Raw genomic sequence first — 17,818 nt, forward strand, 5'->3', positions numbered from 1 at the left:
AATGAGTTTAACACATAGCAGTTATATGTCACTTATCAAGCAGTCAATCAATCAGGTCAAGAGTTCATTTTGTATATCAGTCTAGCAACAACAAACTTCAGGTATTCAACAGTTGCAGCTGCTCAAGGTGAAAATATTTATTAAAGTCATAGCTCAACTTGAAATGAATTTGAATTTCATATTTAATCAAACCTAATGGGTTGCTAAGCATTACTTTAATTATATATCTGCCATGGCCGGCCCTAAATACCTCATAATATCATAACTGATGTCATCCTGTGCAGAGTTCAATTATGTAATACGAAATGTGGCTGGAACATTAAATATTAATTAATATGCCGGATTAGCTTACCGTCTTCCTTGGATAGCGACTGCTTCTGGGGCGTCTTCTCGTCCGCACGGACAGCCACATTGCGGTGCAAGGACTCGACGTTCTGCTGCCGTGGAATCACCTTGACACGCTTGTGCTTTGCCGTGGGCGGCACGTCCGCCTCCTGTGGTGCGGCGCGATCGGCGACATCCTCTAAATCATTGCGATTGCCACCGAAAGCATTGAGGGCCGCATTCACCTCCTCCTCGGAAATGGGCCCGTTCTTCAGAGCCAGAGCAACGGGATCTCCGGCCCCGCCGCCTGCATTGAGGCCATTGTTGCCGCTGGCGCCGAAGCCGCTGCTCTCCTGCAGGGTCGCCCGCCGACGCGTATCGTCCGTGTAGATGAGGAATGCGATGCAGAACCAAATGGCCAGCATCAGTGCTACCAGCTTAACAATTGTTGTGGAACGACGTCGCCAAATGAATGCCATGATGAAAGTTATTGGCGGAAGCTCCTATCTCTCTCTCTGTATATATAGGCTGCAATGGCAATTGTGTGGCTGCAATTCGTGCGCCAGTTGTTGTTAATGGGCTGTGGAAGCTGTGGAGTGGTCACAGTTGAAGGGCGACTGTCGCACGCGGCGTATGCGTAACATTAATCAATGCCCGGATATGTGGCACCAAAAACCAATTCCAGCTGATTTGCTGCACAATTTTTGGGCTAGCTGATATGTTCCAGTTGTTTATCCACTGCAGTTGTCGTTGCAGTTATTTGTATTGTTGTTGTTGTTGCCTTCGCCTCACGTCTGCTGCCGGACACGAATTTCAATTTGTTGCCATTCCACTTGAAATGCCTTTGCTAAATTTTCCAAGTTATCTACACACACACACATCCACTCTCTCTCTCTCTCTCTCTTTCTGTCTGTGTGTGTGTGTGAATCAGTCTGAATGTTGGATATGACGAGGAAGCAATGGACGAGATGCGACGTCTAGTGTCCTTTCTACACGCCACACGTTTGGTTAAGTCAATTTAACCGTCTCCTTGTGCACTCAGCCTGCAAATGAACCAAAACAGGAAAAGAGTAAGAGAACGAGAGCATTAGACATAAAGTGAATGAGAAATGGTGAGTGTCTCGGATTGAGAATCGAGTTGAGTTGAGTCCAATTGAATTGGGTTTGGTTTGCTGTTTTAACTTAGTCTAATCTGCACACGTTTAAGCCAGCTGCACATTAAGCCATTAAATTGAAACGCAAATCGGATGATTGGCATTTATTCGAGCAGAGGCTATATTGATTTTTGCCATTTCTTTCGTTTACAATTTGCCCCGCAATTAAATACACAGCAACACGCAACTAATGTCAATATTATTTAATTGCACAACTGGCAATTGCATCGTGAAGGCCCTCGCCAGTCTCAAAGTCTCTAGACGCTCTCTGGCGGTCGCCAGGTAAATGACACGCCACTTGAGCTCTGCCCCTCAGTGCAATCCCATGCTCAGTGCCAGGTTCCTCGACAAGTGGATGCCCCACAGCGAGAAGTTGCGTGCCACGCTGTTGCATCAAGTCAAAAGATAATAACAACTGCGCTGAGAATGAAGCTGAAGCCCTAACGAACTTGAAATACGCTCCAAACATATGACTTGGCATGGAATTTTCGCCAGAAGCGAAATGAAGAGAGTGAGATTGATTTCACAACTCACAAAGCTCGTCTGATGAACTCAGCTATTACTATGTCAGTTATATTTACATTGATTACGTAAGTAATTAATTAATTCAGTCACGATTGCTACTCAATCGTCTTCAAGACAAGCTCAAGAATAGGCATTATCTATTCATATCTATTCATCTTTATTAGTTTTAAACTTAATTCTAAGTAATTATAATTAATTGCCTTAATAATTAATGCAAATCAATTTTATATTGGATTTCAAAGTGAGACAAATATATTGTGCCCTATTTTGTTTTTAACTTATTTATAAATAAGCAATTCATAAATATTTGAAGCTAACATTTAATTAAAAACTAATTGAGTTGTAACAGTAAAAAAATTTAAATTTGAATACTTATAGTTTTTTTTTTAATTGCTTAACATTGAGGTTTGAATTTACTTTATAAATAATCAATTTAAAGCTGTACAAATCTCAAATATTTCATTGGAATAATAAATGTTAATTCATTAAAAATGTTTTCAACTTAATAGTAAAGTTTATTCTAATTAAATTACAAACTAATTAAATTCAAAATTAAAAAAAAATCAAATTCATATAAATAATATTGAAAATTAAATTCCAACTCTTCACCAAAAGATTTTTATAAATTTTAAATGTTTTCAAAATTGAATAAAGTTATTCATATTTACTAAACAATTTAATTTGTTTGCGCAATTTTATACAAATTAATAATAAACAAATTTATAAAATAAAGAAAAAATAACAAATTAAAAAAAAAGTAAATAAATATTATAATTAAATAAAAATACATTTTAAATATTTAATAATATATTTTAAATATATTTTAATAATATATTTTCAATATATTTTAATAATTTTATATATTTTATGTATTTATTTGCCTTACCACAGATTTATTTATTTTGTATATTATATTCAGCGATACTTCTGAAGTTAGCCTTAAAAGCATCTCCTACGTATTATCCAGTTAAATGAATTCTTTATTTAATATTATGTATATTGAATGCAATTTGGAAAATGTTTTTGTTGTTTCTGTTTGAAATGTAAATGTGAACAGCAAAAGAAAAGGGTACTTGGTTAGTTTTATGTTTGTGTTCGTTTTTTCCCTGAGGTGCTCTGGGGCTGTCTCTCCTCGTGCTTAAATGGAAAATGTAATAAACATTAAGTACTGGCTGGGCCGCGTAATGCGCACAGCAGAGCTGGCCAAGATCGGTTGCAGTTAGCTGGTCAAATGCAGCCTTGGGTCTAGGCCAAGTAATTGAATGAGCATGCTGAGCTTAGAGCCAGGGCCAGCTTATCAATTAGAAAAGCCAGCCATGCCAGAGACAGACGCACAGACAGAGGAGGAGGAGCGAGAGCGAAAGGGAGAGGGAGAGAGAGAGGCGGCGCCCTGTCCCCTCCACTCTGATATGTGTGCATACAATAAATACAAGTTAATTACTTCGTGTGCCTTTTGTTATGGCTCGTTGGGTTCAAGTGGCATCGCCGACCTGGCAGAGCCCTCCAACCAAGCCGGCAACCACAGCACCACCCTGCACCACAGTTGGCAATTTCCGCTGTGTGTGTGTGTGTGTCTGTAAATAAATTGAAAAGCAGAGCAAAAGAGAGCAGCGCAAAATAGCAGCAAACGAGAGAGAGCGCGCGAGGGAGATGGAGCACATGTCATGTCCTCACTCAGCTGTAAAAGTTGCTGCAAAAAAGTGGAGCGATTAGAGTTGCCCACCACAGCGAAAAATCTATGGCCAGAGCAAGACGAGAGGAGGATGAGGAGGAGGAGGAGGAGGAGGAAAGAGTGGCTTACAGTTGAAATACGCATTAGAATAACATGGCAAACTAGCAACAATTGCTGTCAACTTGTGTGTAGAGTGTTTCTGGGGCGGATTTGCAACGAATTTGTTTGACAGTCGTTCGCGCGCATAATCAGGGGATTTGAGCTCGTGTCTCTTGCAGCTATTGGTCAAATTTATTGCGCCAACTACTTCAAACGGCAATCACATCCACAATCATCCGGAGCAGGCAATCAATAATTGATGGGATGCAGTGCCATGGAATTCGGGTTCTATTTTATTTGCATTTTTGAATTTATACCCATTTACAGCGGCGCATATTCAGGCCTTGCAGCTGTTGGCCATGCAAATGGTCCTTGATGTTGCCTGCGGCACTCGCGATTCTCATTTAAATCGCTTTGATAATTAAAATTCACGTCTCGCTGGGCCACGTGGCGTATGCGCCATGCACGCGCAATACAGTTCAAATAAAACGTTATACATTTCATACAAGCACGGACAAACACAGATACTATATATTTATTTTCCAATTAAAACTTTAATATTGAGCTTGCAGTTTCAGTTGCTTAGCGCTCACGAATAATATCCATTTGAAACGGAAAGTAAATTCGGCGTAATCGAGAGATAAGTTATATAACAGACAACAAATTCGCATCAAAAAGTGTCAAGCTCATTTTTTTGGGTTTTTAATTATGTCAGAGTTTCCAGTTTAATGCTTAAGATAACAGGAAACGCAGATAGGGAAACAGGCGACAATAAATTAACTTTACGATCCAAAAACAAATATTCACGCCAAATTCTTAAGGAATGTGTGGAGAGAACACTGAGTGACGGCATTTGTTCTATTATTATGTTATTTGTTAACGTTTCCTTTACCTATTAGCTAAGATATATAAGTTCTCTTTTCGGTGTCACTCAAGATTAATTTTTTTGTGCTTGATTCTTTATCGCTCTTTTCGTCACTACGTTTTATTGGTTCTTTATAGAGGCTGCAGCATAATACTCTCATAGTTCCATAGGCTGCAGTATTCCAATGTTTCTCTCTTTTATTTTAGAACGTTTCCTTAACAAGTTGTCTCATCAATAATATTAGCAACTGCATTTCTGGGCTCTTTTCTGTCCCTCTTCAGAGTAAGTTTTCTGTCATATTCTTAAATTATTCATATGAAAATAATATACTCTCCGTTTAGCTCTTGGTATTTTTTTTTTTTTTTTTTTTTTTTTTTTTTTTTTTTTTTTGTTGGGCTGAGGTAGGAAAAAATGCTTTATGCACCGTCAGTCATGTCGTCACTTTGACCGGTGTGTCGGACTGCATAACTGCTTACCGACTAAAAAATCCTCCTCTTCTGGGGCTCAAATCCACCTTGGAACCAGGAGATATCCCGCATTAACCTTCAAGGTGGAACCCCATTGTGTGCTCTAAATGAGCGTTGCCCTCTGTGTGCCTGCGTCCAGGTCATACTTCTTCCGCCGCAGAACCTTTTCGGCGAAGTCATAGACTTTTTTCCAAGCGTCTATGCTGCTGCACATTTGCTGTACTAACGTCTCTACTTTGACTTCACCTACTGTATCTGCCAGGTCGATTCTTTCTTCCGACCATCTTTTGCAATTGAAGAAGGTGTGTTCTGCATCGTCCATTGCATTTTCGCAGTAAATGCAGCTGGATTCGGCAGTTTTCCCCATTTTATTTAGGTACTTTCGAAAGTATCCATGTCCGGAGAGTAGTTGTGTCAAATAGAAAGACGTTTCACCGTGCTTTCTATTTATCCACTGCTCCAGATCGGGGATTATTTTAGCGGTCCATCTTCCATACCTTTCGCATGACCATCTCGCCTTCCACGAGACTATGGTTTGCTGTCGTATGCTCTTTGCCGCATGTTCTGAGTATTCTCCTCTTTGCCGAAGATTCCATATTTTTTTGCGCTCTTGGGCAAGCAAGTCAACCGGTATGACTGCTGCTATCACAGTCACGGCCGCCCCGGAGACTGTGCGGTACGCCGATGTTATCCTTAAGGCTGCTCTTCGTTGCACAGCTAGCATCGGTTTTCGCCTTACATTCGCCTCTAAGGTATCCGCCCATACTTCACTGCCATATAGCAGTATTGCATTTGTCGCTTCCATGAGGAGTCTCCGTTTTCCTGCCGTCGGGCCGTCAACGTTTGCCATCAGTCTACTCAGAGACCCCGTTGCTGTCGCTGTTTTCCGCGTGGCATACTTCAGCTGTTCCCAGAAGGTAAGTTTACTGTCCAGCCTAACGCCTAGATAGTTCACTGTCCTCTGCGTCCTTATCAGGTTTCCGCTTACTCGCATCTCTATTTCGGTTGGGATCTGCTTCCCCGTGAACAGAAGTAACTCTGTTTTATGGGTGGCAAGCTCCAATCCTCGAGAGCTGAGCCATGTCTGTGTGCGGATCATGACTTGGGTAAGTCTCTTTTGGGCCTCTATGGTGTTTCTGGCAGTAATGACGGCTGCGATATCATCGGCATAACCAATAAGGAAGGTGTCTTCAGGCATTTCCAGTCTTAGGATGTCGTCGTAGCTGATATTCCACAGGTCTGGTCCCAGGATTGACCCCTGTGCAGCTCCTCCAGTTACTCTGTATCGTTTTGTTCCAGTTTGCGTGGAGTACAGGAGTATTCGATCCTGCAAATAGCTCCTGATCATATTCATGAGGTACTCCGGTATCTGGAAGCGGTGTTCCAAGGAAGTAAGCATATCAGTCCACCTTACACTATTAAAGGCGTTTTTAACGTCCAGCGTTGCTAACAGAACAACTGGGCGCGAGTATGCATTTCCTCTTTGCGTAGCTCTGGCTGCCTGAACCACTTCATCGATAGCTCCCATTGTGGATTTTCCAGCTCTGAACCCATGTTGCCTAGGGCTAAGTCCTCCAGCAGCCTCTACTGCTGCGAGTAGTCTAGGTCTTATGAGCTTTTCTAAAAGCTTCCCAGCTGTGTTTAACATACACAATGGGCGATAAGCCGAGGGTGTATTGGGATCGCCTTTGCCTTTGCTAATGAGCACCAGTCTTTGTTCTTTCCACGCTTCTGGGAATATCCTTTCTTTTAGACATGCGTTATACATCCTAAGTAGAAAAGTGGGACGTCCTGATGCTATCACCTTCAGTATTTCTGCCGGTATATTATCTGGTCCCGGCGCTTTCTTGTTCTTCAGGGAGAGAGCTGCAATGTTAAGTTCTTCCTCGGTGAAATCTGGGACTGAACCATCGAGCTCTACGGGTGCTCGCTCATGCGCCTCGTGGATGTGTGCTGGAAATAGTGTTTCCACTATGTGATCCATCGTGTCATCATCCACGTTTGGCACTGCTCCGTAGTTTCTCAGCTTTTTCATGACTATCTTGTAGCCAAGTCCCCAAGGGTCTTTATTTATATCTTTGCAGAGCTCTTTCCACTTGTCATGCTTACTGCGTGTGATAGCAATCGACAGTTCTTTTCTCGCAATCTTGGCTGCTAACGCTTCCGTCGTGAAATTTCCAGAGCGTCGTGCCCTTGTTAGCCTTCTTCTACATTGTATGCATACTTTCCTTTTTTCTGCAATATCGTGGTTCCACCAGTACGCCTGTCGTCTACCTCCGTGTTTGCTGTGCGTTTTTGGCATCGATACGTTACACGCTCTTTCCATAGCGGTTAGGCTTCTTTCGACCACTTGCTTCGACGTCAATGTGCCGTCGAACTGTCGTTCTCGCCTATCTAATTCAGCTAGTAGTTTGCCTGTATCCACCTTACTTATGTCCCATCTATGAGGAGTCTTTCTTGAGTATGATGGGTGGTTTTGCTGACTGGTATTTTGGAAGTCATATGATATATACTCGTGATCACTTCCCGTGAAGTCATCGAGTATCTTCCAGTCCTTTATCCGATCTACGATGTGTTCGGATCCAAAGGTTACGTCAGGTATTGTGCCTTCACATCCCGGTCTATGGAAGGTAGGTCTGCTTCCGCGGTTTGCTACCACTAACCCGGACCTAGCGGCCATATCCATAATTTTCCGTCCTCTAGAGTTAGTAGACGACATTCCCCAGTCCACTGCTCGTGCATTCAGATCGCCTGCCACAATGAAGGGCTGCCGTCGATCCACGAGGAGATCCTCGATTGCATCGAGTTTATTCTGGAAGGTGCTTATGTCATCGCTAGGGGTTAGGTAGCAACTGACTACTGCGACTTCTCTGAAGCGTGCGTAGACGTAGCAGTTTCCCATCTTGCTTTCTAGTGGCTGTTGTCCACTACTACTGGGGATCCATATGGCCGCAGTCTTGGTGTCGTCCTCTAACCAAACTCCGTTCTCTTTTCGCTTATATTGCTCACTGATGATCACTACATCTATAGCATGTTCTGCTACTATCTGTGTCAAAAGTGCATCTGCCGTTTTGCTCCGGTGTAGATTACCTTGGAGAATTTTCAACATTTTGCTGTAGTTTGTCGTGTGCTTGGGCATTTCTGCGATCCCGGCATGTGATCGACAGAAGTACGCCCCGCATCCGTGCAAATGCAGCATTTTGGTGGTTTTTTGCAGTCTTTCATCTTGTGACCTGATTCACCACATCTAATGCAGATGCCACCACCACTTCTGTCCGGTCCTGTGCAGTTGGTCTGCAGATGGCCGACCCCGAAGCATCTGTAGCATCTGCGGATGGGTTGACACATCCTGGGCCTAGCCCTGACAAAACCAATTTTAATGTCTGAGCTCAGCAACGTCTCCGCTAATTGGCTTTCTAAAGTTACAAAGGCCCTTACTTGCTCTCGACTGTTTGGGGCAGTGACTTTTATGCGCAAGTCCACTGATGAATTATCAAGGACTTGTCGCACTGCCTCAGCCACCTCAGACTCTACAGTTAGTGAGTCTAGATCTCGGATCTCCACTGTCGCTGTAGGCTTTAACTCGGCTACCGTGGCTGTTTTTTTAACGGTAGCCTTTAGTTTTTCAACTAGTTCTGGATGTAACTTTTCCCCTCTGCTCAGTTCTACAAGGAGTGCCCCGGATCGGGTTTTCCTTATGCCTCTCACGTTTGCCTTTTCGTCCTGTTGGATTGTGCTGCGTATGTTTCGTAAAACATCTACGTAGCTTTGTCCACTTTCAGGTTTTATGAGGACTGCTTCTGAACGGGGAGGTTTCTTCTTCTCTTTTTTTGCTGGTTGTTTTACTACTTTCGGCTTTTCTGCGGGTGCCGAAGTAGTCTTTTCCGCTCTTTGTTTCAAAGTCCCTTTTCTGGTGACTTTTTGCCACAAGTTCTGTTGTCCCTTGCAAAGTTTTTTGCCGGACTCAGACTCTAGGGGGCTAGGGGCTTGTCTCTTTTGAATGGTAGGTGTTTCCACCGTTTCCAAGATCCGTGCCTCTGCTGCTGGCTCTAATTGCTTCTGCTTAGTTGCTTCAGCTTCCAGTTTCTTCCAGGAGTTCCTACAGTGTCCTAGGATATCGAGTAGTTCGTCTAGGTCGGATACCCCGCTTTTAACATCCAGACTGATGTTTTTTTGTTTAGCGACAGCGGTCTTTATGCGCCGCAGCGCCTGGCGACATTTTAGAATGGCATCCTCTTCCTCGGCCCGGAGTTTCAACATGTACTCATGCCTTGGAGAGATTACCGCCTCTGCAACAGTGTTTGGGACACCTACTTCAGCGGCAGCGGTTTTTGGAGTTTCCTCCACACTTCTTGGCGCCTGCGCTACAGGGCTCCTTTGCATTTTTGAGCTTTTGCCAAAGCCCAGCCGTGGGTCCGTGAAACGGGCCTCGCTCTCTTCCAGTGGTGTTCCACTGATTGTTTTTTTGGTTGTTGGGGTCTTTCTAAATTCCATTTTAAGGGGTCCCGACTCCAAGCCGCTATCTTAGATCGGGTGTACAGTTACTCAAACAATCCTCATGGTTATCTGTGCATAGCAGGGAGGCCATGCGAGGGTTGACTTTGGTCCTTATGGGAGCCAATGTTCAGAGCCAGGATCTTGCACAAATTAAGGATATATATCAACTTAAACCTGTACCACCAATGAAGAATCAGTTGGTGACGATCTTCGAACGTACTTGGAGGCCTGCCAGGGTTTTAACGGGACGGAGGCAGCTGCAGCATTGACCTAGGAGCCATTTCCGCAGGATGTCACTCCTGCTTACTGAGGTCCTAGAATGCGACAGCTGTCAGCCCAGGGGCAAACATTTCAGAAATCGTGTATTTTTCGAAGTCAGGGGTCGGTCAAAGATTTCACTTTAGTAAGTTCTATCTTTCTATTTCTTCTAAAGTCGCTGCACACATTAGTTCACGATTGGTCGGCTGCCCAATCGCTATCCAGTGGGGCCGATCGTGGAGGCTGTGTGTCAACTTGAATTACCAGTGACAAGGATTGCTATTGAAAGTCTCTAGACGAGCAACGTAGCGTTGCCTTGTTTTCGTAACCCCATCCCATCTCTTGGTATTTAGTATTCAGAGTTATTTAAATGATGCTCCAAAAGATCCAAATCCTATCACAGTCTAACTTATTATCATTGTTCATCAGATATATATTCCCTTCACAAGGTAAGTTTTATATCATATTGTTTCCAAGAAAAGTACCTCCTGCTCTATTTTGTCTACTCCTCTCTCTGCCTATCACTCTCTCGCTGCCTCTCACTCTGCATATCTCTCTTTTTTTTGCATGTCTCTCTCTCTCTCTCTCTTTCTCTCTCTCTCTCTCTTGCTGCGCCTTTAACACTTGTTGCTGATCTGCAGAGTCTTTGGCATTATGAGTATTTTCATAATTCTGTAAGGCCCAGTTTCCACTGTTTCTCGATTCAGTTTCAGACGTTTCATTAAAAGTTTGACTTATTATTTATACCAAATGCATTCCAAATTATACCAAATTTCCCACTTTTACTCTCTCATTCTCTAGCTCTAGCTGCCGGTGTTCAGAGAACACCATTTATGAGCTCTATAAATCTCATTTTTTAATGTTCCCCAGTTTCACTCTATCAAAAATGAAATACTCAGCAGTTTGCTCTTCTGCCATAATCTTAAGCCCATTACATACTTGGTTGCCTTCAATTAATAAGTCTGTGATAAATGCTATAAACTCTAATCAAATATGCATATATTTCAACAAAACAAACTCTAATTTAGCGTAGATAAACATATTACCAAGACGATGTTTGTAGATCATATATTCAAGGAACCACAGCTACCATTTATAATTGTTTATTTGCGACTAAGCGGCTAAGCGGCTAAATTCTCGTATGACTAAACAAGCCAACAAACACAGCCAGCTCATTCCAAATATTGGGTTAGCTGCAAGATGTAACGAAATGAATTTCAGCATCTATTTTAATGCCTCAATCGTATTTACAATTTGTGTGCTGCTGTTTGGCTAAATGAGCTGCGGTCTCAGGGCCATCAACAGAGCTCGAGCTGGTGTATGTCTTACAGAAATAATATTTGCAGCTAGCAACAGTGGCTTACATCACTCATTTGTTCCACAGCAATTGAATTGTTATTGCTGTGGCGTTAGATCGATGTTAGCTATTTACCTGGGCTTACGGCCCAAGGCGGGCGGGCAGATAGGGGCTGAGAGGGAAAACACTCGAAATTAAAAGATATGCGTTGACAGCGCTACTCGATAAGCGCACGCGGTGGCATTGTTACCCACATTTCGGCCGAGGCCTCGGGGCCTGACATACTCTGCTGTCAATCCCCATGGGAGAGTCGAGAGCCCAGGTTGGCTACCCTCGGAATTGCGCTATGTTCACGTCGCTTGTTTGCCTTATCTCTCGGCTAATTGACTGATAAGCGAAGCAGCAATTTGTGCGTTGTTCTTGGAAGACTCTGAAGACTATTTTCCTCTTCTATTTTTTCATTTGCCTTTCGCCTCGGTGTTCTTCGGCAGATAAGATAAAATTTAATTGAATTGCATGTTAAGACGGGCACGCCGTTGGCATGCAAATGCTAACCAGCTTCAGGAGGGATGATCCGCCGTCAATAAAGTTCCTGCTCCGCCTCCTCCTCCTCCTACTTCTGCAAGTTGTTGCTCATTTATCAAAGCTCGCATTTAATTGCTGGCATAATTAGACGCACATTTAGCCGCGATATTAAAACCAAAGAGCCAACTATTTTGCAAGAAATGGCAAAAATGGCGAGCATCGCCTGCCATTTAAGCCCGCTGAAATATTACACAAAAGCGGAGCAAAAGAAAAAGAATCGCAAATTGCGCGCAACAAAGTCCAAGAATTTTTCCAGCCCCAACAAAGGAAAACTTCATTGTCGCGCTTTTCATGGCGGTCCCCTCGCTCACGCTCTCCCCTCCATTATAGCAACTTTTCCTGCTAATACTCGAACCACCCAGCACAAGCTCCACTCCGATCATTTGTCATTTTCTTATGCAAAAAGTTTTTGCCCAGTTTCCGGAAGAGCCGCAGACAGAGCGAACTGGGCGTGGCGGCATCTCTGTTACGGCCTGATGCGCGTTTTCATTGCCGGCGCACAGTTTATTACGATTATTATTTATGCAGACCTAATCCGCAGTTATTAAAACGCAGCCTCTGTCTGCGTTTAATATTCATTTGCATTTCAGCTCATCCGACAGAAAAAAAAAATAATGGAAAACGAAAACTTTTGCCAGCCAAATTTCTAGTTGCTAATGAGTTACGTGCGACGGCAATAGAACTTTGCCTCGAGCCAATTACAATTTTAGACAGTTTTTAGCTCAGAGGGAAATGGGACTTGCACTCGACTCAAATCGCAGCTGTGCACTTGCCGAAAAAGCGGGGTAAATGGTGCCAAGCTCTTGATTGAAGTTTCCGAAGAACTTATATAAAGTTCTTACCAGGTCTTTTGCTTATTAAATTAGGAATACAGAGGAAGAAAATGTAGAAATTTTAAACTGAGCCAAGCTCAAGACATCAAGTAAATAAAATAATTTTAATTGAATTCCCTGGCAACAAAGCAAAAGGCATCAAGAGGTGCTTCAATGCCAGAGACAATCCACCTAGAATCGGTTATAAAAGAAAGAAATAAATTGATTCCATAAAAAGAAAAAAGTAAACTCTCAAAAAGGAAACTTCATCAATGTCGTACAACTGCCAGGCTTTATTAATGGCAGAACGTAAAAATTGGAAACAATGTTGGCTTTGATTTCGTATTGTGAGCCGTGTCAGCAAAAGGTCAGCGCAACTGGGCGAAGACGTGCATCAGGCCGAAGCTGCAGATAATGATGACGATCATCATATTAATGATGATGAGGCTGATGATGAGGATGAAGAAGCTAAAGCTAAAACGTGTTTTGTGCAGAAGCAGGAAATGTGTTGCTGCAACTAAAAACCGCCAGCTGCAACACACACACACGCACACACATACACACAAAGAACACAGGAGCTGCCACACATTGGTGCAAAGAAAGTTGCCACGGAGAAAATTTAATCAAAATATTTGCACATCCGCCAAGCAAGCAACGAGACGACGACTAGAATTACCAGAAAGCCTGGCCAGTTAGCCATGAAGGCAACAACAGCAACCGCCACAGCAGCAACAGCAGCAGCAACAGTCACAGCCACAGCAGACAACAGGTCTTCCAGGTCTTCCCAGTCTCAGATTTGAGAACTGCAGCTCCTTTTGGTTATTTGGTGCATGCACCACAAGAGAAACCAGTCAAACCTCATTCGGGGGCAAGAACACATCTACTCAAATGGGGCACGAATAGCAGCCACTTCGACTTGCTGTTGCTGCTGCTGCCTTTGACAATTATTTACCGTTGGCGCTTAACTGTTAATTTGCTGAGAGCAACAACAGTTGGATCTCCCCATTTTGGCCAGTTCGATAGCAGACAGCAACTGCATCCTCGGCGAATGCAACATGCCACGCATTTTTTATAGCCTTTAATTTGCTGCACACACGAATAGCACTATCTCCGGTTCACACACACACATTCACTCTCGCTCTCTCTCTCTCTCTCTCTCTCTCTCTCTCTCTCTCTCTCTCTCTCTCTCTCTCTCTCTCTCTATCTCTCTCTGTGTTTCTTCTCTGTTATCCATTATATAGATTCCTGTCAGAGTCATGACTGTCTATGCTCACAATCGTAATTAAATGTTTTTGCCAGCGCACACGTACGCATTGGCTCCTGGCTGGGGCTTTGCCACAATTCACAATGCTTTTACCTAACGCCGCTCTATGCGATTCTCATTATGTGAAAAAAGCAAATTACAGGATGAGCGCGCTATTAAATCGCAATTAAATGATTCCACGAAATTACAGGCAAAACATGTGGCCCCAAGCGCAGTTTTTTCTTATCTTTTTCTTTTTACCACTCTTTCAGCTTGATTAATTGAGACACGCTGTCAATGGATTAGCTAAGCTATGCGCAGACCAAGAGACCGAAAAAAAAACTTGTGAAAAGTTTCGAGAAAAACTCGTTGAAAGTTTGCAGCAAATTACTTAATTGAATACCGAAAACTGATTAGCGGAAAACTTGTCTTTGGCTGGACTTGCGCATAACCTTGCACTTGACTAAACGCAAGGTCATCCATAAAATAAAAAAAAGGAAAAATGCAAAAGGAAAATCAAGAAAACAGGCGAACGAAAAGAGACAAAAATATCGCAGAAAAACAGCCAACACAGCCAGCACTGAAATCAATTCTGCATTTGCATATGCATGAAATTTCCAGCCTTTGACTCCAAATGGGCAGCGACAGGGGCAGCTCTCTTGGCCAGGTCAGCTGTGCTGAGTGGAACGTTGTTTGCTGCTATATGGCTCGAACCCCATATTTATTCGTTTGTCTACCACTCGAGCGCTCATTCAACCATTCAGGCATTCATTCGGTTATTCAGGCTTATTGCAAACAGTTGCCCCTAACAGCAACAGCAGCAACAGCAACAACAACAAAAACAACTTGCAGTTTTTCACGTTTTTCACTTTGCCTTTTTATTCCAGCATTTCGCCTTCGCCGTCCGCGCTTAAAGCTGCTTGGACCTTGGCCAACTGGCTGCCCAACTCTTTGTAAATTGAATAAAAGGCAAGTGAAAATAATAGAAAGATGCAAACTAATTCGCCAACTATTTGGCCAACTAGCGCAATAAATCTGCAAAAAGTTATCTGCGTTAATTTTGTTTATGCAGCTTTCTTCGGGAAATTATGAAAAAGGCCCGGCGAGAGAAAACTTGGGTTCATAAGCAGACTTAGATTTAATCAAATGATAGGGTCCATGCCCACACGCACGCATCCCAGCGGCTCGATAATAAAGTCAATATATTTCAATGTCGCAATTCGATTAATAGAGTGAGAGAGAGCGACAGAGGGAGAGTAAGGGATTGAGTGGGAGTGGGCAGGGGAGCCATAGGAAATGCCTAAGGCTTCATGCGAAATGTGCATGGGCTGGAAAAATGCTTCCAGCTCTAGATAAACTATCCACAGATTTTTGCACGCAGCAGTGAGGGGGAGAAGGCACGGAAGGGTCCACACATTATGGCCAGCAAACATTCTGTGGGCGCAACTGACAGAATACACACATAGCAAACACACACACACAGACACAGACATTCTCACACACTCGCACTCTCATATCTCTTTCAGCTGGCTGCGGGTCGGGTAATTTTGTTGTGCGTTGGCACCACAAATTAGAGGGGGGCGGCAGGCGACTATAGCAGCGGGGGTTACGAAAGAGAAATCGAAAAATGTAACGCTCGAAAATTGCCTGTCAAATGACAAAAATGGTTTCATTTCTGTGCCCCTAATGGCAGTTGGTCATTTTTTATGACCGGCACAAAAAATAGTCAAAAAAAAAATAAAACACCAACAGAACAAATAGCTTTGGGTTGCGTGATAGAGACCCGATCGGACTACCCTACTAACGGATACCTACACCCATACATATATATACATATGCATATATATAAACTTGGATAAACACATTCATTGGTCGGGTTAGCCCGCGTGCTGTGGCCGTAATGGTATCGCACGATTGGAGCTTTTGTTTTCTCTGTAAGGGTTAACTAAAAGCCAAACAATTTGTGTGAATCTGCGAAGTCAAGAGGTTAAACCTGTAGTTAAACAAACGCTATGCATGGTAAATATTTCTCTCTTCTTTGCTTTTCTTCTGCTTCTTTTTATTTTCTTTCTTTAACCTTGAATTGAACTTGAACTCGTTGCCGGCTTTGATTTCAGGTCAAATGTTGATGGTTCGGCTTAATTAAATCACAGAAAACTGCCATTCGACATGAATGGGTATTCATAGAAAGACCAATAGACCTGAACATTAATCATAAACTGAAGGTTATGTAGTTAATTTAGGGCTTAAGAGTTATCTAATTATAGAAAATAATTCTCTCATGAACAATTTCATATTGTATAGAACAACAGCATTATATAGATGGCTTAAATCGTGTGAAACTTTTTTTAGCTCATGATATTATATACATTATATTTTATATATACTTTTTTAGTACCTTTGCGCTCCTTCAACAGCTTCTCAAAAATTTCGAATATAAGATAAAAATATGATGTTTAAGGACTCATAAAATGCCAATTTATTAGCTTTCTCAATTTTCCCTTCTTCATCGTCTCCCAATTTCCCCCGACAAAGTGTGTAATCTATTTTATCATCTCCTTTTCCGTTCGCTGTTATTTAAGAATTTAAGAGCTTTCGATTCCATTAAAAAGCAACTGAGTTTTTCAGTTGACTGCTCCATAAATATATATTTCAAGGAGCACCCTCCTTTCACATAGCTTAGAATATGAAATTCTGTGCTCGGTGCACTCGTAAAGTTTCCCAGCTAAAGCCAAATAAATGTGTTGCTATATTCTCGATTTTTACACATCTTCAGGTTTTCTTTATAGTTTTTATTTTTCGCTGTCCACTTGGCTAGCGAAATGTTGCAATTGCAGTGGCTGTAAAGGGCCTCAAGTAGTTGACACCCATAAATCGCTTCCGCGCAATTGCATTGATTGAGGCGGATAACGAGGTCCTTAGCCACTGAAATATAAACATTGCCTGGCTATTTAATGAAGCATAAAGCAAGCAGGCTGCAGTTGCTCTAGCCTCTTCCCCTTTATTCTTCCTCTTATTCCTCTTATTCAGCTTGTTGTTGTTTTTATAGGTTTTCAGCTCGTTATCCTCAATCTGCACCTTGAAGGCAGCCCAGTGGACAGCGAGAGACATAAAACTGTCAAAAAGTCGCCTATATAAATCGCTAAACTAAATGCCTTTCATAGTTTAATGTCACCTCCGGGGATTTGAGTCAACACAAGCACACACACACAGACGCACACAAACACTGGGGATCTATAGCAGACAACGTGTCTCTATCGTACGGCTGCTGTTGCTGCTGCAACAACAACAGCAACAACAGCGGAAAGTAGAAGAACAAGCACAGCCAACATCAAAGTGGCAACAACTGCGAACTAAGCAATTACACTAAGAGAAAAAGGGATGCTTCTTTGAAAAACTTTATAAATATTTTTTAAAAGAGGTGTAATTTATATTTCATTAATTAAATATATGAAATATACAAAATCTGTATTGGTCTGTATTCAAGTGATTCATCGCTTTAGTATCATAATTAATATCCAAATTTATTTTTTAATTTTTTTTTTTTAAACAACATCCATATACTTATGTGATATTCTCTAGATTTTTAAAATATTTATGTATTACATACGAATGCTTGAATAACCATTTTAAAGTTCTTCCATACTTTTAATATTGATTTTTTTTTAATATTTATTATTTTTTAAATATATATTATTATTTAGAGAAGAATCCTAAATTATATTCTAAAATGAAATACAATATATAACTTTATTATAAAAAAAAGCCTTCACTTAACTACAAATTAATTGAATTAAAAACCCAAACATCTCAGACGAACACACATTGATTTTCTACAAAGAAAGGGGCGAGCTCTTCCGCTGACTACCAACTGAGGAATTTCGGCACTGCCTCAATTTCATTGGATGTCTAACATATTTCGACTGGGACAGCATTTGTACTTAATTTGAGCAGAGAATTCCGCAAATTTTCTCGTTGTGTAGCTACAACATCGGGTTAGACTCTGTCTTTGACTTTGGT

The 17,818-nt window shown here is 42.0% G+C and overlaps 1 protein-coding gene across 4 annotated transcripts in view; it reads right to left on the bottom strand.

Annotated features, from left to right (window-relative positions):
• Pgant9 (polypeptide N-acetylgalactosaminyltransferase 9) overlaps positions 1 to 17,818 on the bottom strand; it is an 88,676-nt gene that overhangs the window by 43,232 nt on the left and 27,626 nt on the right. For all 4 annotated transcript variants that reach the window (XM_089471843.1, XM_089471844.1, XM_089471841.1 and 1 more), the window contains one exon: positions 353 to 1,367. In XM_089471843.1, coding sequence (XP_089327969.1) covers positions 353 to 803 — 451 coding nt within the window. In that variant the 5' untranslated portion in view covers positions 804 to 1,367. The remainder of the gene's footprint in view (positions 1 to 352; positions 1,368 to 17,818) is intronic.

The sequence above is a fragment of the Drosophila arizonae genome, chromosome 5, assembly GCF_054131065.1.
Source record: "Drosophila arizonae isolate 15081-1271.41 chromosome 5, UAZ_ARI_1.0, whole genome shotgun sequence".
In the NCBI taxonomy this organism is placed as follows: domain Eukaryota; kingdom Metazoa; phylum Arthropoda; class Insecta; order Diptera; family Drosophilidae; genus Drosophila; species Drosophila arizonae.